This window comes from Gossypium hirsutum, chromosome A06 (assembly GCF_007990345.1).
Source record: "Gossypium hirsutum isolate 1008001.06 chromosome A06, Gossypium_hirsutum_v2.1, whole genome shotgun sequence".
In the NCBI taxonomy this organism is placed as follows: domain Eukaryota; kingdom Viridiplantae; phylum Streptophyta; class Magnoliopsida; order Malvales; family Malvaceae; genus Gossypium; species Gossypium hirsutum.
In genome coordinates this window covers 5,861,470-5,879,038 of record NC_053429.1, presented here as the reverse complement: position 1 = coordinate 5,879,038, position 17,569 = coordinate 5,861,470, and the positions used below count along the sequence as shown (strand labels likewise).

General features: G+C 34.7%; 1 protein-coding gene across 1 annotated transcript in view; it reads right to left on the bottom strand.

Annotated features, from left to right (window-relative positions):
* LOC107963224 (probable trehalose-phosphate phosphatase D) overlaps positions 1-17,569 on the bottom strand; it is a 45,791-nt gene that overhangs the window by 13,623 nt on the left and 14,599 nt on the right. The window contains 9 exon segments of the mRNA XM_041115352.1: positions 7,550-7,645; positions 7,758-7,828; positions 7,923-7,967; positions 7,970-7,991; positions 8,096-8,173; positions 8,256-8,357; positions 8,446-8,502; positions 8,593-8,688; positions 9,874-9,884. Coding sequence (XP_040971286.1) covers positions 7,550-7,645; positions 7,758-7,828; positions 7,923-7,967; positions 7,970-7,991; positions 8,096-8,173; positions 8,256-8,357; positions 8,446-8,502; positions 8,593-8,688; positions 9,874-9,884 — 578 coding nt within the window.

Sequence of the window (17,569 nt, the reverse complement as noted above, 5' to 3'; positions counted from 1 at the left end):
TACTTGACAAATAAATTAGCACCTTTCTATAAGATACATCCATCGATAGAAAACTGGTCCACCAAGTATTGCTTCATGAGGGAGATAAATTACCAAGTGCACCATAATAGTGAAGAAGAAAGGTGGAGAGATCTTCTCCAAATTGTATAAAGTCAAAGCGGCTCGATCCTATACTTTCTCAAGTTCTTCGACATCCAAAACTTTGCCACAGATAGCTTTCATTATATTGGATAGTTCAATTATACAGGACGTCACATTTTTTTACATGCATCACCGTAATGCAACTGGGAGTAAATCTTACATCAAGATATGGTAATCATGTGATTTTAATGAATATAGTCTTTGATCTTTAAGACTCATACATCGATATATATTTGATGCATACATATCTGGGACCTTTATATCCTTCAACACCATGCAGAACACTTCTTTCTCTTCCTTTGACATTGTAAAAATAGAAGGCACAACCGATATTTCCCATTTGGAAGTACTTGAGGATGAAGATCACGCTGAATTCTCATGTCAACTAAATCAAGTCGACTCTGAAGATTGTCTTTTGATTTCCATCGACATTCAAAATTGTCCCAATTATGTTCTCGCAAACATTCTTCTCAATATGCATGACATCAAGATTGTGGCGTAAAATGTTGTGCTCCCAATAAGGCAACTCAAAAAAATACTCCTTTTTTTCCATAAGTCTGCCTCATTAAGATCATCCTCTCAGATTCATCATCAGATTCATCCCTCGATCTTCTCTTTTTTTGCGTGTTAGGTGGTTGATTCATCTTCCCATTACTAAAATTGATATCTTTTAACATAAACAAGATTTCAGATCCATGAGCCTGCTCAGGAGCTCCTTTGTACTCTTCAGTACCGTCAAATTGAGTTCTCTGAAATCTAAATTTATGATTTTCATCTAACCATCGACGATGGCCCATGTAAGAGAACTTCTTCCCATTATACAACCACTTCGAACAAGTTTGCGCAGCACAACAAGGACAAGCATAACGTCCTTTAGTACTCCAACCCGATAAATTAGCATAAGCCGAGAAATCATTAATTGTCCACAACAAAGTTACACGTAAATTAAAGTTCTCCTTTCTCAATACATCATATGTCTCAACACCTGACCATAACAGTTTTAACTCTTTAATAAGTGGCTGCAAATAAATATCAATATCATTTCTGGGACCTTTCTCTCCAGGGATAATCATAGATAATATAAAAGAAGATTGCTTCATGCAAATCCATGGAGGCAAATTGTAATGAACAAGCACTACAGGCCAAGTGCTGTACGAAGTACTCATGGTTTTAAAAGGATTAAAGCCATCAGCTGCTAGCCCAAGCCTCACATTCCGAGGATCACTTGCAAAGCTTGGAAATTTACTGTCAAACGATTTCCAAGATAAAGAATCAGCAAGATGCCTTAATAATCCATCACCGGTTCGTTGATCATTATGCCACCTCATAAAATAGGCTGTCTTTGACGACATGAAAAGCCTTTGAAGTCTTGGTATTAGGGGAAAATATTGCAAAACCTTAACTGGCTTCTTTCTTAACTGTGCCCCACCTTCATCCGCATTCACATTTCTGTATTCCCATTCATCCAACGAGACTTACCGCAAACATGACAAGACTGTTGGTTCTTCTGATCACCCTAGTACAACATGTAGTCATTTGGGCAACTATAAATTTTATTGTACCCAAGGCCCAAATTTTTTATTAGTCTCTTCATATCTTGACAAGACTGGGGGATTTTTACAAACGGAAACATCTCTCTCAGAAACTCTAGCAGTATTGTCAAAGAGTTTTCGGTCCACCCTCCCAAACATTTTAAGTGAAATAGACGAATACAAAAGGACAATTTCAAATATTTTGATCCCTCGTAAAGTTCTTCGTTCATTTCATTAAGTAAATTGTAGAACTTCACCGCTTCTTCATTTGGCTCCTCATCGGGTGCACTTGTTCCCGTTTCACAAAAAACATTTCCACCAATATTACAATCATCGAATGCAATAAAATCAGGTGGAAACGATTGCTCACCATGACTGTGCATATTAAATGCATCCTGCAACATACCTTTCATGTCACCTTGTCTAACATACTGGTGGTAATCAGTATCAGGATAAGTCAGATTAATTGTTGAAGAAGTTCCACTAGATGTACACTTTCCATGGAAAATTCATTTTTTATACCCCCGAATAAAGCCATCAACAATTAGATGTTCGTAGACAACTTCACAAAAATGCCAATTGATGTTGCCACACTTCTTACACGGACAAAGAATCATATTCTCTTGGCTTGCATTTTGAAATGCAAAATTTAGAAAAGTTTGTACTCCATTTCGATAGGCATTGCTTACCCTTGACAATTTCATCCAACTCCTATCCATTTCGTAGTTCTTGAAATCTAAAGTTGACAACATATCAAGTATCAAGTCTCTAATGGGTATAAACTAATCCAGGTAAGTTGCGGGATTTTCAAGCATATATTTATGTATTATGTAAGTTAAGTAAGTTTTGTAAGCTAGTTATGTAAGATATGATATGATATATATTTAAGTATTATGTAAGTTATGTAAGTTATGATATGATATATATTTATGTAAGTTGTGTAAGTTATATATTTATCTAGGTTATATAAGTTATGTAAGTTATGTATTATGTAAATTATGATATCAAATATGTTTATGTATTATGTAAGTTTTTTAATTATAAAAATAAAGTTTGACGATGTGAAAAATCACATGGATAATACATATCAAGTACCAAGTATCTAATGGGTGTAAACTAATTCAGGTAAGTTGCGAGATTAAATAATATTTAATTAAATAATATTGAAAAAAATATTTTAATTAAATAATATACATGTCTTTCGTTTTTATTTGACAAATCACATTTGCAGTTAAAATATAGATGTACAATAGTCGACACTTAATTTAATTTATGTTTTACAAGTCATCTTTTCTTAAGTACATATTAAAGCATTGTGTGAACATCCGTATTTAGCTTAAAAGCTATGATTTATTTTGAATAAAAAGTTCAACTTAAATGATAAAACGGATGATAATATTTTTGATAAAATGGACGATAATATTTGTGATAAAACGGACGATAATATTTGTGATAAAACGGACGAGAATATTTCAATAATAATTTAAATTTAAGTTAAAAACTATATAAAACATTTTATTATATATTTGTATATTAGATGGGACATATTAAACTAATAAATAAATTTATTAAAAATCGTGATAGAAATATATAAATATTAAATCACAAATTACAAAAATATGGTAGAAAAATTGACGTGGCAAGCATACATGTAGAGAGGTATAATATTATTAAAAGGTTGCAAATTGAGCAGAAATGATCCCTTTTACAGTATTAATGTAAGTAAGAACATACGCATTGGAACCAGTAGCAAACAGATCCCCAAGGATAAGCAGAATAAGCAAATTAAAAAAATTAAAGACAGCATAACAAGTCTCTAAGGATAAACAGCATAAGCAAATTAAAAAATAATCTAAGGACAGACTTGAAATAAGTTAAAAACATGATCCATTAATGATCCATTAAAAAATAATCTAATGATAAACAAGTATAGTAATTTAAAAAAACAAAAATAAAATAAAATAAAAGATTAGCTAACCTTCTGGTTATCTAGGCTTTCTGTGTATTTAAGTAGTATTTGTAGTTTGTATTTGGTTTCTTAGATCTCGAGTGGTAACTGATAGACCAGTTGAAAGCTTCGGTACTTTTTGCTATTGTTGATCTGATCCTGCCCAATCCAACAATTCCAACTGATCATATATATGTGTGTGTGTGTGTGTGTGTGTGTGTGTGTGTGTTGAGTTACAGGATTGATCAATCAATGAACAAAAATAGCAGGATCATGATGCCTGTCAAGACAAAATATGTAATGCCATAATCTAAACTTGATAGAAAAAAATATGATCTACTAACACAACTTAAAGGAATTTGATTTAAGCAACTTGATAACCATTTCATGGAAGATAAGAAGTCCTTCAAGGGAAGGCAAAGCCGTTATTAGTTTTATTATCAAAGGACAATGAAGTGAAGGTCATGAAGTGAAGGTCTGTGATGAACATTTGCTTTAACTAATAAATTTAGCAAATTAAATATACATACCTCTTAAAGTCCACAAGGAAGTAAAGGCTGGAAGGAAGTAAATGTTGCAAGTTCCTGGGACTGCTTTAGGATTGAATTCCCAGCAGTTTATCAATTGATCGAAAAGTCTACTTTCTGCTGCAGTTGACTGTAAAAACATTATACAGGGTCATCTATACAGAGATTCACCAAGCAACAGTAAGGGAAATAACATATATAAAGAGAAAGCAGCAGTTTAAAATATACAATATGCATATAATTTTTTATGAGAAAACATTCGGACATAAATTTTAAATTTCAAAATATACACATAAGGTACTGTCTGATTTCAAAATAACTAGCAATTTCAAGTGTCCAGATGCAATTTTCATTATCTTTACTGTTTGATTTAGCTGTAGATGTTTAGAATTAAGGTACTGAAGCATAAGAGTATGTCCTTAAAGCTTCTTCCCTTGCAAAATAACCTTGCAGAATGCATGGGCATCCTTTGCAAAACTATTCACAGTGCTGCTTATCTTTTGTTTAGATTTTGGTATCCTAGAAGTTGGATAAACATCTTGTTAAATCTTTCATCTCACAATTGATGGTCTTTTCGGATAACATAGATGGAAAATAAGTCACTAAGACTAACCAAAACCAAAAATATGTAAAATGATAGTGAAAGTGAATCTATTGAGCTCTCTCCTAAGCCAATGTTACAAAAAATGAATAGCCATTTATCCAAACCCAAAAAGCACAAAAAAATATAGGAAAAGGGAAGTCAGTCGTTACCAGAAAATAATGTTGATTGGCTATCGAAGTACGGGAGATTTCATCTTCTCCAGCAACTCAATCTTCTCAAGTAATTCTTGTATAGTATTAGATGCTTCCTACAATGCCAATCATTATCAAACATTGATGGGTTATTCCAAAGAGAAGAAACGAAAACCTAATCAGGTCCACTAAAATAAAGATTCGGTAAATGTAAGAACACAAAATCTGACAGTGACAATGCTAGAGCAGAACAAGCAGCAACATTAAATACCTATAGGACCCGAATTTCTAGTGACGACGACAGAGAGAAGACGCTGCGGTGGAGAGAAAAGGCGAAGATTTTCTTTTTGAAGTGACAGAGGAGAGAAGAGGCGAAGAATTTCCAGCCAAAAATTACGCTCAAACAAGAAATAAGGGGATTTGAGAAATTTGGGATTTCGATCAGAAAGGGATTGGGAAGTTGGAAAATTGGGGAAAATAATTTGGGGAAGAATAACTTTGGGGAAATTGGGGGAAAAGAAATTGGGAAATTGGTGGAATGAAATCGGGGAAATCTGGTTTGGGGGAAAACTAAGCAAATCCGGGGCCAAACAAAATGGCAACGTTCTTACAAACTATTCAAACACATTAGCAACATTTCCTTAAAAACGCCACTAAAGCAAACCTTTTGCGGCACTCTAGTAAAAACGCCACTAGAAAGCATATAGAAACGACAACGTTTTGCCAACTCTTAAAATTTATTAGCGGCGTTTTAAGAGGAAAACACCACTAAAGGTTATCTATTTGCGGCGTTTTATCAAAAACGCCACTAAAAATCATATAAAAACGGCAGCGTTTCGCTATCTCTTCCAACATATTAGCGGCGTTTTCTGAGAAAACGCCACTAAAGCATATCCTTTTGCGATCACTAAAATGCAAATAAAAACAGCTGCGTTTTCCAACTATTAAAATTTATTCGCGGCATTTTAAGCGAAAACGCCACTAACGGACATCCTTTGGCGGCGTTTTTACAAAAACACCACTAAAAAGCACATCAAAACAGCAGCGATTTGGAAATTCTTAAAACTTATTCACTTTTTTTCCCTCTTTTAAAATAAATAATTTTTAAAAATTTAAGTAATATTTAAATGAATTAGATAAAATTATAAATTTTTATATAAGTTTTATGTAAGAAAACAAAAACAAAAACAAAAACAAAAACAAAAAAAATATAAAAATCCCTAACCCCTAAACCCCAAACTCTAAACTTTAACATCTAAACCCTAAATCACAAAACATAACCCACAAAATTAAGAACCCTTAAAACCCTAAAACTATAAACCATAAATCATAAACTTAAACCCTAAAATAAAATTATATATTTCATATCGATTTTAAATAAATAATTTTTGAAAATCAATTACCCTTAAACCCTAAATACTCTAACTCCTAAAATCCTAAACACTAAAATCTTAACTATAAAACATTAAACCCCAAATCATAAACCATAAACCTTAAACTTTAAAACACAAAACCATAAACTCGAAATAATAAACATTATTGTGTAAACAATGTACGTGTTTCTATTGTATAACCATAAATTTTAATAATTATTGTAATTTTATGTGACAATATTTATGATTAATTAATTAATTAATCTAAACCCTAAACTCTTAATCTCTAAACCTTAAACCCTAAATCCTAAATCCTAAAACATAAACCTTAACCGAGAACCTTAACCATGAACCCCTAACCCATGAACCTTAAACCCCAACCATTAAACCATAATCCCTAAACCCATAGTCCATAAACCTTAAAATAGTAACTCATAAACCTTAAACCCGTATCCATATGCCCTAAAACGTAAACCTTAAACTATAATAATAATTAATTCAATATTTTAAAATTAATATTATCTCTTTTACAATTATATAAGAAAATATTTAACATATAAATTAAAAAAACAATCAGTCATCAACCAAAATTCTTTAAAATTATTTTAAATATTAAACCCTAAACACAAAAATAAATTTAATCAATATTAAGTATTGCTTCCATAATTTATTATCATGAACATAAGCTTTTACATTAATATCTATGTATATACACATCAACATCCATATGATATTTTTTGGGGTTTAGGATTTTAGGGGTTATAAATTAGTGTTTATGGATTTTGGGGTTTAGGGGTTATACATTAGTGTTTATGATTTTTTTGGGGGTTTAGGATTTTAGGAGTTATATGACTTTTGGCGGCGTTTTGAACAAAAACGCTGCTATTGCTCTGATTTTTAGCAGCGTTTTAACAAAAATGCCGCTATTGCTCTGTTTTTTAGCGGCGTCTTACCAAAAACGCCGCTATTGCTCTGTTTTTAGCGGCATTTTACCAAAAATGCCGCTATTGCTCTGTTTTTTAGCGGCGTTTTACTAAAAATGCTGCTAATGTATAATTTTTCCGGCTTTTTTTTATCAAACGCCACTAAAAATGCCGCTAAAGCCTTATTTTCCTGTAGTGGAACAATTATAGACCAAAAATATATTTAAAAAAAGAAAAGAAAAATATGCCAAAATTAGTAATAAATCGTGCCTTAGATGGTTCTTGGAGAGAATAGAATGCATTAGTTTCTTTGGGTATTTTTTAAACCAAAATCGATGGTTCTTGGAATTTCTTTGGGTATTTTTGAAACCAAAATCGATGGTTCTTGGAGAGAATAGGATGCATTAGTTTCTTTGGGTATTTTTGAAACCAAAATCGCAAACCCTAGTCCTCTATCACGTAAAACCTGATCATAAAACCATGCAAAGGCAAAAGAACAAATGCGTTAAAAATTGACCAGAAATTATTTTATTCTTACAGAAAAATGTAAATTTATTTAATTATAATTTGTAGGCTACCTTGAAAGCATCTTCATCAGTTCGATCATCGCCGATATAAATTGGTAAAACATCATTTGGATTGTTATATCCTTTAAAAATATTAAATTGAATTAAAGTTAAATTAGTACTATATTTAAATAATTATTTAATAAGGCAGAAATTTTAGTGTATATATATATTCACCTAGTGCTTCCAACAAAAATTCAAGGGCTCTTCCTTTGTCCCATTGATAGTGGGACGTATCTCTAATACCTGCTTGAATCAAGGAAAATAAAATAAAATAATGATTTTTCTTCTTCTTCTTTTAAGAAAAATGGGTTAAAGAAAAAGAACATATATTATGATTATGATTATACCTTCCTCCCTTGAGTTAATTTAAGCTTAGGGTAGTAGTTTAGCACTGATCTAACTTGCTCAGCTATTGAAGCCCAACTCTGCACAGTAAATCAGTGAGATTAGGATTGAAATTTAATGACGAAAATAATGAGACAAAAAGTGGGTTCGATTTGTACATACCTTTTTATCGACACATCGATAGTGTACGGAAACACAAAACTTGTTGTTTTCCACCTTGGCTCCTGGAATGGCTTTTGTTTTCTCTACCAATGCTTTGTACACCTGTACTTTTTTTAAAAGAAAAAAAAAGTATTATTTTTTATATATATTTCCAGAATATGCATTGTACATAATGGGGAAAAAAAGGAACCTCATCAATCATGGGCAAGAATTCACTTGCAGGCTGGAAAAGCACTCCCTGCTTACCCTGAAATATATATAAAAAATACTAACAGATGAAGGGAAATTAAGGGTAGAAAAAAATTAAATTTGTACTAGTAAACTGATGGTTTCTTACATTATTATTGTCTTTGCAACTTTTGGATGGTCCCTTGATATCCATATCGTGGCTACCAGCATAATAAAGTCCAGATAGTTTTACAAAGCTGTAAACCTGTAGGATTTCCATCATCAAGAATAGTTTTTTACAGTTGATAATGATTAAAGAATGTTATGTAGGTACCTTGTCTCTGTTACACTAAACAAAGGAAGATGAAACAGAAAAATATCATTGATTTCTCATTTTTTGAGCTGAGTGAATACATGCTATTATATACTATAAGTATGCAGGCCACGCAAGCCAACTACTAACAGCTAATGCAGGTAATTTGTTATTAACAGAGTAACTACTAACAGACTAACTAACTTTTATTAGTTATGCTAACGTTCTCCTGGTTTCTAACATTTTTTATCTATCAAAGCAATATCAGTACTGGGCAAAACTTGCAGTGCAGTTCGAAAAGATGCAAATGCCTTGGGTGTAATGGGCTTGGTGAGAACATCAGCTATCTGTTTCTCAGAAGGAACAAAATTGACTTGTAGAGTGCCATCAAGGACTTTCTCACGAACGAAGTGATGATCAATCTCCACATGCTTCATTTTGGCATGATGTGTGGGATTGGCTGCCATGGAGACAGTAGAAGTATTGTCACACCAAACCACAGGAGACTGACAAAGAGGCATGCCAAGTTCATTTAGCAACTGTTTTACCCACAGCAACTCGGACACACAATTAGTAAGGCTCCGGTACTCCACTTCAGAGGATGATCTGGACACTACTGGTTGCTTCTTTGAGCACCAAAAAATAGGACTGGAGCCTAAGTACACCACATAGCCAGAGGTGGAACGATGATCTTCAACAGAGGATGCCCAATCAGCATCAGAATAGCAAACTAATTCAAATTGTCCCTTGGAAAGAAACAACCCATGATCGATAGTGCCAATAAGATATCGCAACACTCGTTTGACGGCTTTCCAATGAGTATCACTTGGAGAATTCATATACTGACTAAGCTTATTAACACAAAAAGCCAAGTCAGGACGTGTAATGCAAACATATTGTAGCATACCAACAACGCTACGATATAGATGCTGGTCAGCAAATGATGGACTGCCATCGTCAGCAATCAACTTTGGAGTGCTCACCATGGGTGTTGGAGTAGCAGACGCGCCTGACATGCCAGCTTTGTAAAGAAGCTCAGTAACATATTTCTTCTGAGTCAAGAACAGCCCCTGGGACGTACGATGAATAGCTATGCCCAAGAAAAAACTAAGTTGCCCCATGTCCTTGAGTGCAAACTTTTGATGAAGCTGATGTACTATATCATCAATGTCTTTGTTGGAACTGCCTGTAATCACAATATCATCAACATATGCCATGAGTAACAAATACTTTCCTGATGTAGACCGAATGAATAGTGAAGGGTCAGCTTTTGAGGCATGAAAACCAAGATGACACACCAAATACTGCCTTAGTGCTTGAAACCATGCCCAAGGAGCTTGCCTTAAGCCATACAAGGCTTTGTTGAGCTTACAGACTAGCTTCTGACCCGATGAACCCATCTCTTCAAACCCCGGTGGCTGAGTCATATATAGCTCTTCAGACAACTCCCCATTGAGAAACGCATTGTTGACTTCCACTTGTCTGAGAGACCACCCTTTCATAACTGCAATAGCAAGAATAGTCCGAATTGTTGCTGCACGAACCACAGGGCTGAATGTGTCTTGAAAATCCAGCCCAGCATGTTGCGAGAAACCTTTGGCGACCAGATGAGCTTTATACTTATCCACAGAACCATCAACCTTTTTTTTTACCTTAAAGAGCTATTTGCAACCAATTGCTCTACGATTATTCGGTAATGGACAGAGACTCCACGTGCGATTCTGAATCAGTGCATGTAATTCATTATGCACAGCTACTTTCCACGATTCATTTGCCATAGCCGCATGAATGTCAGCAGGAACCTCTTCAGATATACAGGATGCAGTGCTCATGTATGCTTTCGGTTTAAAAACCCCTGCCTTGCTTTTTGTAATCATAGGATGAGAATTAGGAGCAACACATGAGGGTGAGGGTGGTGAATTATAGGTGGCAGACGTTGATGAGGGTGGTGAGTAGGTGAACAACTGTTGACCAAAGAAGGAACATGATGGTTAGGTGGAAGGATACATGGCGAAGTAGATGGAAGAGATAAATGTGAGGACAAGACAAAAAGCTTGGAACTAGTTTGTGAAGTAGGCTGGTTATGTGCAGACTTGGAAGTGACATTTTGAAAAGGAAAAACAACCTCATTAAAAGTGACATGACGAGAGATATAGACATGACCATTAGCATCTTGGCAACGGTAGCCTTTATGACAAGGGGAGTACCCTAGAAATGTACAAGGTGTTAACCGAAATTGGAGTTTATGTGTGTTGTAGGGACGTAGGTTGGGAAAACACATGCATCCAAAGGTACGTAGATATGAATAATCAGGTGAAACTTGAAATAATTTTTCATAGGGTGAGATATTAGCAAGGGAATGAGAAGGTAATCCGTTTATCAAGTAAACGGCAGTGCTGAAGGCATCATGCCAGTAGGTTAAGGGCATAGCTGCATGAGCCAGCATGGAGAGACCAGACTTAACAATGTGCCTGTGTTTGCGTTCCACTATGCCATTTTGGGAAGATGTATAGGGACAAGCAAGTCGATGTACGATTCTTTGAAGAGACATATATGATTTCAGCACTTGAAATTCTCCTCCCCCATCTGTTTGCAAGGCTTTAAGCTTACAGCCAAGAGTTCTTTCAACTTGTCTATGAAACAAGGGAAACACAACAAGCACCTCTGACTTCTTTTTTCAAAAAATACACCCAAGTATATCGCATGAATACATCTGTGAAGGCAACATAGTAGCGAAAACCATTTGAAAAAATTGGTGCAGGACCCCAAACATCAACAACAACCAACTGAAGAGGTGTAGTATACTCGGTGAAGGATTTCTGAAATGGTAGTTTATGTTCTTTGCCAAGATGACAAGCAACACAATTAGAGAGTTCTTTATTTGAATCAAAGGATGTATTACAATTGACCAAAGCCTTCGTAAGTATTGATTTACAAGGATGACCGAGCCTAGCATGCCACATATTTAAAGGCACATTCGAGCTTGCTGCAAAACATTGAGCTGATCCAGAAAGCAATACACTGGGGTATGTGCCATGTAAGTGTAGCTTGTAGAGCCCATTCTGAACAGACCCCCGAAGAAGTACCTCCCTAGTCTTGAGGTCACGCACCTGACACTGTGTAGGAAGAAACTCAAAGACCACCTGATTGTCTTTGGTGAATTTAGACATAGATAAAAGATTCTTTGTAATACCAAGAACAAATAACAAAGACCTCATCTATAATGGCCGCGTACGAGTGAGCAAAGAAGACTGACCAGTAGACAAAACAGGAAGTGCATTGCCATTACCCACATACACTTTACCTGGACCATTGTAAGTAGGACTGTTACTCATTGAAGAGGCTGAGTGAGGAAGGTGATGTGTTGCCCCAGAGTCTGGATACCAAGCATTATCACTGACGGTCTCGAGAGTTGCAATGAGGGCCTGAGGGTGCGTAGTTGCAGGTGGAGTTGCACTAACAAGTGTTGAAGCGTTCACAAGAAACGGATTAGACCAATTAGAAACAGGTGGAAAATACCAACCTGGTGGAGTTGTAGAAGTAGTATTTGCATATGACACAGGAGACGGTGTCCAGGGTACCATAGGTGGGCCAGTGCCATACATACACAGATTTGCTTGTGAAGACGGTGGAGGTCTGTAGCCTGCACTCTTATAGGATGCATCAAACCTATAGTAGCAGCAGTCCACAAGATTCCCTTGCTTTCCACACAACTGACATTAAAAACGAGAAGTAGAAGAACGTGCATGGCCACGACCCCGAGTATTGGAAGAGGGACGATAAATCGGTGTAGCCACAGGAACCTCTGAAGGTTGATGCGTTACCACATTAGCAGAACTCGGAGCCTCCGATACAAGATCGTGCAGTCGAGCTTCAGCATCAAGAAGCATTGTAGTTACTCCCTGAGCATTGTAAGAAACCGGGCTGGCTGTGATGATCGTAACAACTGACTCATACTCGGGTGGTAAACCATTGAGTATAGCAGTGACATGTTCATGGTCACTAATGACTTCTCTGCAACTTGCAAGATTAGCATAAAACCATTTAATCTTGACTAAAAATTCCCTCATAGACAGATTACCCTTGCGTTGAGAATGCAAGGCGCGCCGAAAAAACATTAACCTAGAAGTAGTTTTACTGCCATATAGAGTAACAATGGCATTCCAGATTTGAGCACTAGTATCCATGCCAATGAGATGAGGAAGAACAGCCGGACTTACAGAGGATAAAAGCCAAGAAGCAAGTGCACTATCTTGCTGCTCATACCGAACAAACTCTAGGTTCTCATGAAGCACACCATCAGCATCTGAAACTAGGGAAAAAGGAGGAACTGTACCAGTATCCAAGAACCTTTGAAGTTTGTACGTCTTGACTGCCAAAAGAACTTGTTGTCGCCATAGTAAGTAGTTAGTATCGTCAAGAAGAACACTTATCTTCTTGGTAGCAAAGAACCGGCTATCAACAACTCCATCTGAAAAACTAGACGTCATTGCTGGTGTAGTAGAATGAGCAGTGGACGAGCTGGTGGGATGCGACATGGATAAGCGAAGAAGAAAAGAGAATAGAAAAAAAATTCTTTGAGATCAACCTGCTCTTGATACCATGTTAAACTAAACAAAGGAAGATGAAATTGTAACACCCCTATCCCGTAACCGTCGCCGGAATAGGATGAGGCGTTACCAGAAATTAGAAATCAGATCAGAAGAATAAAATTTTAAACCTTTTTTTTTCCTTTTTTCTTTTTTTTTTGAATAAAATCTAAACTTCTATAAGTAAACATTCAAAAGATGTCATTTTCATATGGCTTATATACAATAGTCAAAATATCATTCTACTATATTGTTTATTCTATACATGCCATAAGCTAAGTCTAATTACATAGTTGCCGTAATGGTAGATAGTGTGACGAAGTGCTGATGATCCCCGAACTAGTAGTCAGAATCCACAACCTATAAACCAAAACATGATCGAACAGAGTAAGCTTTTGTAAGCTTAGTAAGTTTTAAGCAAAACAAAGTGTTCTCATTCACTATCATTGGTCATTCATTTCAACTGTTCGATGAAGTTAATCTAGAGCTTCATCTCAAACTATAATATCAATAAACCCATCACTTGGCTGTCACATATATACTTTCGAATAATAATGACCTAGATGGTCAAATATTTCCAAAGCACATTCTTCTTCAATTTTCAACTTTCAATAATCCTTTCCACTTGTTCATAATCACATCCATATTTTTAAGTATTTCAACATGACAAGTACTAAATTACCTTAGGCACATAAAGAACCAAACATATTCCTTATCACATATACGTAAGCTTACAAAACATAATCCTTACCTTGTACTGGCACATCTAGCTGAACCCAACCCATACTCAAATCATAAGGCTTTTGGGCAGAATATGCACTAATACATAAGAATATTTCATCACATACTTCATTATACAATCATACCATTACCAATTAGATCATTCTCATATTTGGAGTTATAATATTAATCACATTTACCTATCTCTTTGATACTGATAATTCACCTCGAAATCACTCCACCGATGAGTAAGTAATACGTACCTGAACATCTTAAATACATAATACTTATTTGATGGTAACTTATTGCAGATACTCAATATCAAAGTCTTACTTGAATCCTAGCATTTAGCCGTCGGGTCTTTAAAGCTCGGATATAGTACGAGCACGAAGCCTACGAATATTAATCAGGATAATATTCTCGCATAACGCCTGCGGGGTTTTAACCCGGATATAGTACTGACACAAATGTCCTTCGGGACTTATCACAATTATACACTTCCACTTCCATCCCATTGACCATTCGGCCTTATCATATATATATACTTTCACATTCATCACATTGGCCATTCGGCCTTATCACATACATACACTATCACATTCATCACATTGGCCATTCGGCCTTATCACATGCATACACTTTCACATTCATCACATTGGCCATTCGGCCTTATCACATATACACAAACTTTCACATTCATCACATTGGCCATTCGACCGTATCACATATACATACACTTTCACATTCATCACATTGGCCATTCGGCTTTATCACATATACATACACTTTCACATTCATCACATTGGTCATTCGGCCTTATCACATATACATACACTTTCACATTCATCACATTGGCCATTCGGCCTTATCACATACATACACTTTCACATTCATCACATTGGCCATTCGGCCTTATCACATACATACACTTTCACATTCATCACATTGGCCATTCGGCCTTATCACATATACATACCCTTTCACATTCATCGTAACAAAATTGACTAGGTATACTAGTCATTTACGGCTCATAGCTTCACTTTAGTACGGATTTGGTACTTGATTACCAATATTTAATTGATAGCTTGTAAGCAACTCAAATAGTTTTATCAAGGTTTACAACATAATCGTAAATTCAGCACAAGCTATTTTTTTTTCTGAGCAACAGTCATTAAATTATTCATAAATGGAGCTACGAAACTCCAAACGAAACTCCAAATGAAGTGTCGTAAATTTTCCCTGAAAATAGACTCATATATCTTTTATCCATAAAATTTTCATAATTTTTGGTTTGGCCAATCAATACCAGATTTTTCTTAAAGTTTCCCTTGTTTCACTGTTTGACTATACTGACCACTCTTCACTACGAAGCAAATTTCTCATTATACAGAATTCAAAATATGTTCTTGTTTATTTCATTTGAAACTAGACTCATTAGGGAGTCTAAGCATATAAATTTTATGTTATAAGAATTTTTGTACAATTTATAATGATTTTCTAAAATCACGTTACTGCTGCTGTCCTAAGCAGATAATTACAATTTTGTTCTTAAATTTCCAAGTTCAAACACTTAAGAACTTACCATTTGTTTTTAGAACATATCATGGCCACATCATATCTTATTAAATCAACTCATCATGTCCTATAATGATTGAATTTACTCAACGTTTAATCACTTAAAACTAACCTCGGAAGTGGTCGACGACTAGATATCCACGGCTATTCGTTTACTTTCTCTTTATCCAAAATTGCCCCCTATGCTTTTGAGCATAATTAACAAAATTTAAACTATTTTAATCACCTTGTTATATCATTAAAAACAACAAGGTAAATCTTCTCAATGAAACTCATATATAAGGCAACACCTCGATACATCTGCACACATTCGGTATTTCATTAAAACCATCCCAAATACATTTACCTAGGTATCACCATGTCGCCTTATATACATATACTAGTTATGTGGTCAATTTTACCGATGACCTATGCATATAACTAATTACATCTTTAATAAAATTCAGAAAGTCGATTATCCACATGACTACCTTAGCATATTATTCGTTAGCTTCTTATCCAAATTTGCCATAAAGAAAATTAACTCATATACCCTCAAGTGCATAAGCAATTGCATCCAAAGGACACTTTAAATGCATGTTATGAAAGTAACCGAATGCACATATATTTATACCAAGACATCATATACTTCAAAACCAACTATCAAGGCATAAAGCCGAACCTTCAAAATCAATTATCAATACACGTTCAAACATGCCTTCCTACAAATATACAAGTTCTCCAACTAAGTTTTATCCTTGTATACGAACATTATTCATATGGCCGAATACACAAGGTTACAAATATACATAATTCACATTCGGCATTACCATTTAATTTAACGAGTTCTTGCATAAAAATTTCAAGCTCATATGAAACAAAATAACACGATCCTATTCTCCATTGGATAAACTAAATCATGCTTTAAGGTTTAACACATTTGACCATTAGAGAGTTAATCAAATTAGCATTCAATTATTCTATACACCCACCATTAACCGAATCTCATTTAATCAAATTTATTTCTTAACAATTTCATCACATTCGGTCATAGGTAATTTAATCCTATAAAGAGTCAAATTTTACTTCAATTCACTAAGGTGAGGTTATTATAATTTAACCTCTATTTCCGAATGCCCCTTTCTCCATTAAACCATCAAATTTTCAAATTATAATAGGTTCATAACTCATTTAACCACTAATTCCATGCCAAGCATAAAAAGGCCATTGGTTTTACACCTAACTTACAAGACCATAAAACATAAAGTTTAATGTTCATCTTTAACACAATTACCACACTTCAAACTAAATTTCAGCTTCATATATCCCACACCAGATTTTTCCATGCTCAATTTCCATGGCCGAATGATATCCTCAGCAATTAAGTCATATTAAACATAAATTTTCCCTAATTAAGATTATAAGCTCATAATCACTTACAATTTCATCTTCTAAGTCTATCAATCACTCCTTATTCCAATTCCATTTTCAGCTATCAAAATTGACATTTCCTATCCAATACCGAACATGCCACATAACCAATTCAAGAGAATAAATCCATGGGTTTAAGGTAGCATCAAGCTAGGAACTCAAAACATCAAATTTAATATCAATTTAACAAGTATTCACCTTGAATTTTAGCCCTTCTGTAGACCGAATATCCAAAGCTTCTTCTCCTATTTGTTTTCTTTAGTTCCGGCTCAAATGAAGGCTATGAAGCTCACCTTGTTTTTATCACCATATTCACTTTTATTTTATCAAATTTTAATTATAACATATTATAAATATATAATTTATTAATTTAAAACACATAATGCATCATAACAACCCCCACTACCGTGAACATGGATAGAAAATGGTCAAATAAGCATGCAAATCCTCCACAATAATAAACCTTAAGGTTTGGTCACTTTAAAATCTATCTACCACCCTTTTAAAAATTTACAACTAAGTCCTCTTTAATAAAATTT